Source organism: Acanthaster planci, linkage group LG04 (assembly GCF_054643075.1).
Source record: "Acanthaster planci isolate LZ-2023a linkage group LG04, COTS_SCS, whole genome shotgun sequence".
Lineage (NCBI taxonomy): Eukaryota > Metazoa > Echinodermata > Asteroidea > Valvatida > Acanthasteridae > Acanthaster > Acanthaster planci.
In genome coordinates, this window is record NC_141780.1 from 15,223,434 (window position 1) to 15,236,333 (window position 12,900).

The window sequence follows — 12,900 nt, forward strand, 5'->3', positions numbered from 1 at the left end:
TGCACATGCTAAGTACATGTAAAGTGTTACTTGATATATTCAACTCCTGTACGTGTAAGGTCACATTTAAATATACATACATGTACATGTACTTAAGTTCACAATGTCAAAGATTTCAACTTCTGTGAAGCTCATGTGCAACCTTCTTGCATGCATATAGGGCATCTAAAAATAGGCTGAAGTGGCTTATCAGATATGTAGATCACAGAGATGCTCCCAAGAAATGAAAAAGCATGTGCATGTATTAACACCTGCACATAGTAACATAGGCAATTTTCTGAAGGTGAGGCAACTACCTTGAGGGCTCCAGTAAAGCAAGTCATAATAAACTTGTCACATGAAATGTTCGCTTTGATTCGAAATTTTTGGTGTCCGTGTCATTTTTGTAACTAACGTTAAACTACAGGACAAAGATCTTTGAAATTGAGGGTATCTGTTCTTTGGTTGTCAATGATAATGTCCTCTTTGAAGTACTTGCAAGCTTCGCAACCAGCTGTTTTCCTCAAGTCATCAAACTGCGAATCATTTAAAATTGTTGTGTGTGAAAAAGTACACTTGTTAACGTTAGTTACGGTGTCCACCTTATTAAGATATCGTAAAATTAGTAACAATTAACATTTTTTTAAAAATGACTTTCAGAAAGGAGGAAAAGCTTAACCACAACAATACAACTCCACATTGTTTTTCTTTGACTTTTATTATTGCATGGTTGACTGCAAAGTGGACACCGTAACCAACGTTAACTTATGAGGCCCCCCTCTACAGAAAGCACTGCATGGAAGAAAATTTCTTGGGCCGATTATCTTCCCATTGCTATTTTCTGATAGAGGGTGGTCCATTGTCATAATTTAAAAGTAAATTAAACACCTTTCACTAGATTGAATTTTTACCTATGTGTCCCATTTTTGTTAGCCAGTATTGTGTCCTTACACGTACACACATGAAAATACAAATTTGTGCACAGGTACTGTACCAGTACATGAACATGTACAATGTGTGTACAGTAAATATGAACAAATACATGAACAGCTTTACATGTATGAGATCTTCCCTGAGAAGACCTTGAAACGTGAAGTGATTAGGATGATACATGTACCATACCAACATGATTCACAAAATGCCTGGTAGCACAGTCATGTACTGGTACAATGTAAGGTGCTTGATAACGCATCCTTTGTGCCTTACATGTACATGTACAGTATGTACACTTGGCTCAGGCAGGAACACTGAGTCACATCCTTCGGTCAACATACAAACAGGAGTCTTTAAGATAAACACACAGACACTGGTATGCTGGACCTCAACAAAATAAATCCACATTGATTTCAACTCATCACTGCCGCCATCAACAAGTCCCTCCATTTTTCAACCAGTGATGTGTCTATCGGTGGAATTCTTTTCTAAGCTTCAGGTTGGTAGACAGACTGACCAGGAAAAGAAAACAATTTTCCAAAAACATTCTTTTTCAAATGCTTGATGCATAAACAAGAACTGTCAAGGGTACTGGTATCTCTGTTTTACAGGAAGGAAATTGCATCAGGAGGATTATTTAGCACACAAGGAAATCATCACAGCCTTGGGGATGTTTGACTTGTATACTGAAAGTGAAACCAATATGGGTCTGTCCGCACTACACGTAAATGACACATTCGTGTGACATTCAGTAAAAATTTCTAAGTATAAAATTTTGCCATTATTTTTGCTTACATACCAGTAATGGCGGTATGTCTTCACTGTTTCTGATTGTTGCCACAGAAAGGTAAAGAAATTCTAAATTTATTCTTGAAGATATAACATTTGTCACATGGACCCATAGAAACTTTGATTCTTAACCCTAACCACCAAGCATATTGTTTGGCTTACAGTACTCAGCACTACAAAATACTAAGTAATAGTCTGAGCCTGAAGGGCGTAGTGCTACAAATTACTACTTCTGGCTAGTTTACTTCCATTGTTATTCGTACAGAGAACAATAAAGCCATGCATTCATAGTGCCACAGCACTGTATGGTACATTGTCTTTTCTATTGCATTTTATGGCTTCAGAGAACAATACGGTCATGTCCTCTTACAAGCGGTAGCACTGATTACTACATTTTACTACAAGTAGTAATTTGTAGTATTATGTACATGTAGGGTTAGGGTTAAATATGAAAAATTTATTCAAAACACCATTGAAAATTACCTGCAATGTATAAAATACTTTTTTAGTTTACTTTTAGAAACTTTCATTATCTCAGGAAACCAATTTCAGTGTAAATAACATTAAAATTTATGTCAAGAAAAAAATGAGACGTTTGTCACTGGACAGACTTCACGTTTGTCACATTGACATTTTTTCTGGTGTTTGAATTAGAGCATGAAAACAGATTGATTACAAACCAATATTTGTTAAAAAGACTACTGAAAAATGAACACTATGTAAGTTTTTCTCAATGAGTAATGTTTGTTACATGGACAGATAGAACGTTCTATGTCAGTAACCTGGGGACATAAAGTACATGTAGTCTTCTTACTTGCATTTCAGCAAAATGAACCCACTTTTTCTAATGAATTGTTCATTTTTTATTTGACATGGTTTGCAATAAATGTACTAATAAGATAACTCTAAAGATACTGGTAATTTACATGTACATGTACATTTAGAGGGAAAAACAGTTGTGACAAATGTTACAAAATAGTGGACAGACATTTGCAATTCCTAAAATCTTAGTTTTATTGTCTGGTAGAAAAAAATACAAATATGATGTAAACTATAATTGTAAAAATTATTCTTAGGAAGATATATTTTTGTTGAGGTTATCTGCTCAAGAAATGGCAAAATCAGCCTGTTTCATGTTTGTCACTTTGTGGACAGAGTATGTGACGTACATGTACGTTAAATAGCTCTCCTTAAAGTCCTGTTAACTTAACTTAAAGAAATAAAAAGCCCTTGATTTTGGCACATTTCTCACATGTTGTACCCGGTAATTGTAGTGCCCATATTTGAACAGATTAAGGAGTTGACACAGTTATGGGCATATCCCACTGGAACCCCTAAAATAAGCTGGACATTTTCATCAAAATCCTAATCCTAATAATTTTAACAACCAACCAAATCTTATTAAAATGTGTAAACTACATGTACAAGTATCTCTACAATTACACAAATATTAGCGAATCAGTTTTCATTTATTTCTTGACTCTCAACACTGTTAAGAAAGAGTTGATTTTGGTTACGTGCAAATGTGTCTTTAGTGAGGACAGACCCATGTACATGTACACTACTTTGACAGCTTTGTGACACCTTCCATAACTCTATCCAGCCACCAGGAGTCTCTTCAAAACACAGAGGATTCTAAATTTAACTGATACCACACTGGTATTTAGAAAAACACAGACACCCACCCCCTCAAGTGCACAAACAAACAAAACTAAACAAATAAACAGATGAAATAAACATCCTAAATAAATAAATGTACATCCACAATGGTGTATCTGACTTTAACAACTGTACACCCAAACTCCCAAGGGCAAGGTGATGTGTACAAATCACAACCAATTGCTTGTTGCATGGCACGTGGGCATGCATGAACAAGTGTACAAGTCAGTTGGGACTTAAACAGGGAGTGACCTCTCAGGGAATGTACATGTGATGACATGTGATGACATTCACATGGGAATGAAAGAGAGACCCAGACATGTACATGTGTAATGCAATACTGTACCTGTGTAAGCATGTTGTACATGTACATGTACATGCCCTCCTTCCCCCAGCAATGATTCCAAGTTGTTCACGGATTTAATTTCATCACCAGACTGCTCAAGCATGGTACATGCATGTACCAGTACATACTAAATGTTGTACTTGCATGCATGAAATGTTTATCGTGTGCATTTCAACTTCATTTTCACTATATACAGTACCAATTACATTGTACATGTATGTCCATGTGTTCATGATCTTTCTCAGAACAGGATCCATCACATCACAGTGTTGCGACGGCAACGACTCATGTGTAACCATGGTGTAACAAACACACTGCAGACTCCGTAATTGGTTAATCAAGTACTGCACCTGTCAATGCAAAATCTTATGCCAAGATCATGCATGTCTTATGACAAGATCTACCGGTACATGTACATTTCCATGCCATACTGATCCTTTCCCACTTAGTTTTATCACATCATTACTGTATGCCGTAGGCATGCATGAAGCACTCAACATGAACTTGAGAATATTCCTTGAAATCACTGAAGTCCACATGAAGTCCGGATATTGGTGCACTGTTTAATTAATGTGATACCCCCATGTGTCCATGAACTGTAGACCTTTAAAAGCATTCATAACATGTAAGTACTGTAGCTGTCCCTCAGTTTAAATCATGTACACTTAAAAACATGTACATACATGTACATCAGTACCAACTTAGTGCATGAGGGAATCTACAGGTACATGTACATGTAGGTACATACAAGTACATGTACATACAGTTGCAGAGTGGAGTTCTTCAGGGCCAAAATGTCTTTCTTTAACCCAACCTTGAACCTTGCAAGGCAGACATGCACAAGGATTGTTACTGTTTCGAACAACAGGCTTGTATGATTTCCTTGGAACTGAGTACATGTATGGGTACATGTGTGAATGATAAGCAGGAATCACTGATGTTGTTTGATCTACAGTACTTTAGTCAGTCCACTGAGCGACTATACATTACAATCACCCTCATCCATATCACCTTGGGACAAGATTATCTGATCAATAGCATAAAGAATGAAGAATGATAGCTCACATGTACATGTAGGCTAGGGTAGATCACCTGTATTTACAGTACGTAAACAAAATTGCTTTTGTGTACAAATACACCACATACATGTGTACATGTACATACATGTACATGTATACAATACATGCTTAGTACACGTACATACCGTACATAACATGTACGTGGATACATACATATTCCGGTACATGGCATTGGCATGGCATTGTATTTTAATTTAAAACTAGAACATCCAGCTTTGTACAAGGCAAGCCAGGTCTTCAATCCTGATTACAGGTTCACAAAATAAAATGCCAAAACCTGGCTCTGCAAATAAATTTGCCTTCTCTGTTATCTACTGTACAGATACACGTAGGTGTACATGTAGGCCTACTGTACATGTCCATATACCATATACATACATTAACTGTAAAGTGTACCGGTCACTGACCTCTAAAAAGATCCTGATATCTGTGTTATCCTCCTACTAGGATGGGAACAGCCAGCTAAAATTAGAGGATTCAGCTCGAAGGGTTAACGTACGTGTACTTGTACTGTACACGATTTACAATATCAATTGAACGGGCTTTAAAGAGTCTGAAAAATAGAAAAACCACATGCAGTGTACTGGTACATGTACATGTATGCTGCCCTCGACCTTTTCAAAGTTCGACGATAAATGTACATGTACATGTACTTCCAAATATCATATTTTTCTTATAGTACAATGTACATGTACATGTACATCCTGATTGTAAGAATGCATGGAATAGACAGAAAATTAATTCAACAGGATCAAAATACTACATAACACGTACAAAAATGTAGCCTGAAGGTACCGTCATTTCCACGTACATGTACATGTAATGGCACATGAACTTGTATGATAAAATGTATGTACATGTAATGTGTACATGTACATGTAACATACATTGTAGATGTAGGCCTACCGGTACATGTATGCACCGGTACCAATGATGACAAATGTTTGCAATACATGTACAATGTGCGTATGGTACATGTACATGTAAATGCGCACATGTACCATACATGTACATGTAGGCCTACCGTTACGTACATTTATGTTGTAAGTGCAGTGTACAAAATGACTAGAATTTAAACAGACAGGAATTCCATTTGATCATTCAAGACATGCATCGTCCACTTCGACACAACATGTATCCCATACAGAGGTCAATTTAGGTCACACCATGGTCACGCCAATCAGTTCCTTTTGTCATCTCTATACTTGCACCCATACATACAGATACTGTATGATATTGCATGTACTGTGCTTGAGTGCAAGTACATGTACAATGTACATGTAGTTTCATCATTCTGAGTAAGGAAAAATTGAAACTGAACTTGAATATTGAAACTGAACTTGAATATTGAAACTGAACCTGAATACTGAAACTGAACTTGAATACTGAAACTGAACTTAAACTGAACTTAAACTGAACTTAAACTGAAACTGAACTTGAACTGAAACTGAACTTAAACTGAAACTGAACTTGAACACTGAAACTGAACTTAAACTGAAACTGAACTTGAACACTGAAACTGAACTGAAACTGAAACTGAACTTGAACACTGAAACTGAACTTAAACTGAAACTGAACTGAAACTGAAATTGAACTTGAACACTGAAACTGAACTTAAACTGAAACTGAACTTAAACTGAAACTGAACTTGAACACTGAAACTGACCTTGAACACTGAAACTGAACTTGAATAATGAAGGACTAACGCTACTTAAATCTTAATGTTGTTCAATTTACAGTAAAAGAATAAACTCGTTCATGAATGTTAAATGCTCTACAGATAGACATCATGTGGTACACATACATGTAAATACATGTACATGTACCGGTATGTCAGTATGTACATGTAGGAGTGACCATGAACCCCAACCAGGACTGACAGATGCTTCTCCGCATCCCTTCTTGTCCCTATTTTACTCACGTCACTCCTTACTGTGCTATCAAGTGCTGACACTTGATAGCAGAAGAATTTCACAATTGTTCTGAAGTTGCTTGAGAGATACCATACTGGAGGTGCAGGTGATGCACATCAGCTAAAAGGTTGCTGGGTTATCACATATTCCATCAAACACAGGAATCATTACACTGTCATATCAGTTTTTAAAGGCCCTCACTGAAAAATTGCATTAACGGGACAAAACGGACAAAATGCAGCATCTCATCTGTAATTGTAGCCTGTCTCTCCACTTGTCTGGAGGACAGACATGAACTTTAAGGACGGGCTGTTTTTGCTTACAAGTACAAAATGTGCAAACCCCAACTTATTTCACTATCATAAATCATCTTGAGGAAAAAAAATGTATATGTACTAGTACTTCCGTGCAAAACACTAGGTTTGAAGAGTTCAGTCTCACTCATTTTGAGGAGCGGACAGTTTTTAACGTTTTAATCCTCGAAACACATAAACCCATACACGGACATGTATACATGTACAAACATACAGATACATGTACATGTACATGTACAAAAAAATGTACATGTACCCTGGTACATGTGCTGGTAGTTCCCTACCTCTGATTTCAGATGACAGCCATGAATGGCACAGAAAATGATACATGTAGTGTACGATATATTGCCTCTGCACGTGCACTCCGTAACTTTATGGATACTTAGTCTGCACTTGCAGGCCATCCACTTTATGTCGACATTTTCACAAGTGCATTGTACACACCATTAAGCTGGAGGGTGGCTGCCATTTACATACTTATGAATATGCTTTTCAAAAATATTAAATATACGGGGAAAAATGCTAACAGAGATCATCGTTTTGCCCTTTTCAGTCTGCATACTCTGGGAGGGAGAAGGGAACCCAGAAGGCAATAGGTTTCTTTGTACGCTCGTAAAAAAATGACCACAAAATGGTCTCTAAGAGGACATGTACATGTACATGTGCCTGTGAAATACATGCAAGAACATGAATTATCTTTCTAATGCAACAGACTAATCCATTATTTAACCCCTTCGCACCGGGGGGGGTGGCTATAGCCGCCGTAAAAATTGAGATCCTCAGCCCGCTTTTCAGCTATTATTCTCGGCCCACGTTCGAGCGAACACGGTGAAAGAAAGCAGACCCTAGCTCTTGTGTATATGATAATTGGTCTTTGTGTGTAGCCCAGAAATGAAAAGACCGATTTTGCATCATAATCACCAGCTTCACAATAGTCCCCACTTTGAAAGAGGCAACGGGAATGTGGAAGCTTGAGTAGAGCCGCATGCCACCGAACAATCAGCCTTTTCACCGTGTAACTCAAAGCGTGCAGAGCACGCTGGGCTACAAACCGAGAATTTGCGGTTTGGTAGGTGGCCTTCGTGGCCAAGCGAGGCTGGAATTCTTGGAGTCAGCTTTCGGAAAGAAATTCCCACCGAGAAGGGGTTAAGACATACATGTACATGCACACAGCTACATGTACACTGCTACATGACTTATCTTCACACGTGTCCTTAAGGTGTTGTTAACATTGGGCTTGGCAAAGCACGAGGTACTGTACTCACCTAGACAGAATCCAGAGCCCAGAATCAGCCTGCCCCATAAACTCCTCAGAACGTTCGCCATGGCTCTGCACACACAGAGAGTAAAATGTCCGCCTCATCTAACAACCACTGCTCAGCCTCATTACGTGTAGCAGGTACGGTACGAAGGTGAGTGCATCAACAGTGTACGGTAAGTCCCAACACTGGTGTCTGAGCTCTCTGAGCCTGAGAGAATGGAAAATTGAATCTGCTCTACCAGTGAACGTTGCTTCTCTGTGGGTTAATTCCAACACAAGAGGAAGTGGAAGCAATGATGTGGCCGACGTTTTCGGCTGACTTCTCAATGATGGATATTCCCAGTGTTCATCACGTGCCTGGAGTCATACATGTAAACAGCAAGCAAAAAACAAAAAGAATCAGGAAGTAAAAAAGTTGCTCTGCACAAAGGGAAGGTGATCTGGGGGAAACCCAGAGGAAATGTCTTGAGAGAAGGAAGAAATAACAATGTACTGTTAGTGATTACCCTAGGCTATTATGCACAAGTACGCTGTGCATGTACATGTACATGTACATACACAGTATATGGCACGCAAAGCTTTATAATACAAGCACAAATGTACACATACCACTACATGCTCTCTCAATAGACTGCTCTCACATTACTATTCATACGGCTGGCCAAAGTTTGAAGAAATGTCGCCCTTGGTTGATATCAGATTTTAACTCAAAATGTACATTTTACCCCCACTGCTTTTAAAGAAGGTTGTGCTGGTATTTTCATCAAAGAGTAACTCAAAGGAAAACATGTTTTCTCTGATTTTATCTGTTCAAATAAATATGGAAGCATCCAAATCGAATGCAGTGTCAGTTGACTTCAGAGCTCAAATACAACAATGCGAATTCTGAACATGCTGAATGTAAATTACGTCATTCTGAGAAAACAGAGAAACCGACGGAAACCCTCATCCTGTGTTCGTAGTGGATAAACCCTTGTGAATGTCAAATAATGGCTACTAACAATGGCTACATGCGCTGTTTGACATGCACAAGGGTTTAACCACTATGGACACAGGGCGAGGGTTCCCCTCATTTTCTCTGTTTTCTCAGAATGACGTAATCTACATTAAGCGTGTTCAGAATTCACATCTTGGCATGAACAGAAAAAAAAGCCCTTTTAGCTTGTTATAGTTGAGTTCTGAAGTCAACTGACACTGCATTCGATTTGGATGCTTCCATATTTATTTGAACAGATAAAATCAGAGAAAACATGTTTTCCTTTGAGTTACCCTTTAAATACATGTACATGTACCATATACATTGTACATGTGTAGGGCTGTGTCAATTTGAATGATTCAGTATTCAAACATTCAACCTTCAATTTGATTGAATACCTGAATATTCAGTAGTACCGACCGGCAGATTGTTGTTGAATAAAAAATATGCAAAATCAGTTGCAATAACACACACATTTGCACATTATGATCAATACAATAGTTCTAGGAATATCTCCAGCCACGATTTAGCTAGATTTAACATATGAACAAGACTTCTTGCCCTGTTCAAAATGTCTATTCCTTTTAAATTGTTTAACGAATAATTTACTTTTTAACTCATTGTAAGATTTCTGTCACTTTTCATTTGAATATGCACGAAACAAGCCTCCAGAGAGCAATTTTTCTCATTTAAAACAAAAGAAAATGTTCCCTTCCTTTTTATGAATTTTGCATTCGACTATTCGAATTTTGCAATTCGAAAAATAATATTTGAATATTTGGCAATCTATCAAAAATTCGGTTATTCGGCACAGCCCTATACATGTGTACCTGTAGTGTTTATCATTGGGTGTACTGACAACTACAGCAAATGAACATGTTAAAGTGGCAATCGACACAATATCCCAAATAATTTATTTACAAAAGAGTATATGTACATGGGTACTGTACATGTGTACGTACACTTTATAATCGGCTTTACTTACAAGAAAAAAACAATTTGAAAATAAACAAAGAATTAATACCAGTAGTACATGCAGTACACACCAACAAGCTGCATCTGTATGTACATGTGTACTCTGAAGGCACTTGGCTTGACAAAAATAGGAAACATGCATTCACTTAAACTGTTTTAGTTTAGGCTTCAACTGCCTGGTTAAGTAGTTAACAACTTTCGATTCGTAGTTTCGATGGCATTCCTCATTCAGGATATGTTTCATATGTAAACTAGGATACTAAACAAAAATTGTCATTTGGACTAAATCAAAGAACAGGTGCATGTACACATTGAAATGCATGCTTCCATAGGCGGCACAGGAAAATCTACCATTCAATATCGTGTGGTCGTGTTTTTTTGCGCAAAGTAGCCAAGTGGACTTTTTGTGTGAAAGAAATCAGCCAACAAATCAGCATATTTTCACCCGAACTGAAGGTCAAATGCTCTTAAAAACACATGGAACATTTAGTTATGTATTTTTCTCTAATACTGTGAAATTTGAAGACTCGCACACTTTGAACTGTGATCCACAAAAAGTGCTCATCCAATGCATCTGCACCAGCTGTTGATCAAACACAGCATTTGACACATGCTACCACGAGAATCGTAACAATTAAAAAAGCTCAAAAAGTTCTGTTTGCTGATTTTGGCTGACAAATGGTCACAGATTTTCTTATATTTTCTTTATTTTTATAGGCCAAAATTTTATTCCCGAATCCTATTTTTAAACAAATGTATCACACTTGATATCTGACTTAGACAATTAAATTATACATCATATTAAAACTCTTTTTATGCTCTTTACAATGGTACCAAACTTAAGTAGATTTTTAATAATAATTTCCATCTTTTTTACATCCCTACATACATGTACATAACAATTTCTTCTAACCTCTCATGTTTTTCAAGGGGCACTAAACTAAAGCACTAACTTCCCTCACCATGCCGTACTTAAATGCATTAACGGGCACAAGCAATGGCGGATTGCAGTGCTGATATAAATTAGGCCAGCAAAACTATCGCGCACAATCAGTTGATTCGCACCATCAATTGATCTCTGTCTTGTCTGTACAACCACGACAACTGTATCAACTTTGGTCTTTCATGTCAGACTTTGCTGTGCAATTTGTCGCTAAATTCATCTTCAGACAATTGCTTTTTTCTGTCTTATTAACCTGTTCACGGTTGTGGAAGAGTATTAAAAAAAAGGAAATTAAGTTGAGGGCTTCATGCAGTTAGACCAATACCATTTCAAATCCTGCTCGACCAATCGCGCTCCTGTATGTCAACCATGTCAATGTTAAGTTAACCATGTTACTTTAACCATGCTTAGTATTAGGCCTATGCTACGCTTTCATTTCAATAAAGGATTACACTTTTCTGCAGGTTGTACAATTAATAAAGAGCAAGTCGAGAAATAAGCCATGTGAACGTTTGTTACAATTGGCCAAAAACTGTACTGACTACAAACCTGGGTTACGAACCGTTAATTTCCGTGCGTGGGATGGTGGAAGAGTTGTAAATGGAGAAAATATCGGACAGGGAGTAGCAACGTTTTTCTTTGACACATCCCACACCTCAAACTGGGTCGGATTGGATGAGTTTTCTGTGTGAGTAATAAGGGTGTGTTTGGCGCCCCCATGTGATATGTTTCATAGTATGGTCGCTTTACAAATTTCCATAAGAAGGTTCTATTATCAAGAAAGGAACCAGACGACGCCCCCCCCCCCGACGAGGGCGTTAACCGTCTGGTAATTTCGTGTTTTGGAAATTCGGTTAATTTGCGTCGAACATGATAAAAAATGAGTGTGGAATTCATGAATCCCAAATACAACGTGCCCTCATCAAGATAGTATTTCAAACAAGTACAGTGAGTGGCGCACTTCATTTCCCCGGCATCTGATGGTACTTCAGCCCTTTATGGAAGAAAAATGAACCCGTACACCGTGTGAGTTTCATCTTAGAATTAATGGGCCTAGAAGGCCTCAAGATCCCCACGCTTTGCGAATCTGGTCATCCTGACATCCTGTTATCAATTACAAGGTTCAGCTTGCAGGCTGTGAAATTTGAAACAAAATGTGTCACTCTTCAGGACTGTTTTAAAATATTATCGTTGGATGAAGACTCTGGGCCCAGAGGTGGTTGGTTTAGAAAAAAAAATTAGAAGATGACAAACTTCTGCTTGACGGCTCTCAAGCACCTTGCAGTTCTGTACATTTTTTTTTATCAAGTGAACGTGTTCACTGGTCTGCAACCAAGTTGCAACTACCGAATAAAACGCACTTCGGATATTAAAGGCCTGTTCGTACAACTTCGAAGGCAATTTCTCTTGACTTGAGGACTTGCGAGTTGCGATTTTTTTCTTTAAAGTTTAATGACGGCAAGTCTATTCTTTTAAAATCCCTTGACTGCGAAAAGATGACAAGAACAGGCCTTTTTGTGGCGGGAATATTTTTTGTGTATACGGAACTGTGTAACCTACACAAGAACACTTCCCGAGGCGACCAGCCATCTCTCCCCACAGAAAGAGACGGATGGGTGTCGTAGTGTCAAAGCGTCAAAGTGTCAACGAACATGCACCTCCAATAGTCCCGAAATTAACAGGAACAAGGAAGCCGAGGGAGTCCCTATAAATTATACCACTATACTATAAAT

The 12,900-nt window shown here is 38.0% G+C and overlaps 1 protein-coding gene across 3 annotated transcripts in view; it reads right to left on the minus strand.

The window, feature by feature from the left end:
* Positions 1-11,854, minus strand: part of LOC110974086 (putative receptor-type tyrosine-protein phosphatase mosPTP-1) — a 101,630-nt gene extending 89,776 nt beyond the window's left edge. For 2 of the 3 annotated variants that reach the window (XM_087135344.1, XM_087135341.1), the window contains exons 1-2: positions 11,717-11,854; positions 8,278-8,630 (exon numbers count right to left, since the gene is read on the minus strand). In XM_087135344.1, coding sequence (XP_086991470.1) covers positions 8,278-8,338 — 61 coding nt within the window. In that variant the 5' untranslated portion in view covers positions 8,339-8,630; positions 11,717-11,854. The remainder of the gene's footprint in view (positions 1-8,277; positions 8,631-11,716) is intronic. The other variant, XM_087135343.1, reaches the window with a different exon arrangement.
* Between the last annotated feature and the right edge of the window lie 1,046 nt (positions 11,855-12,900).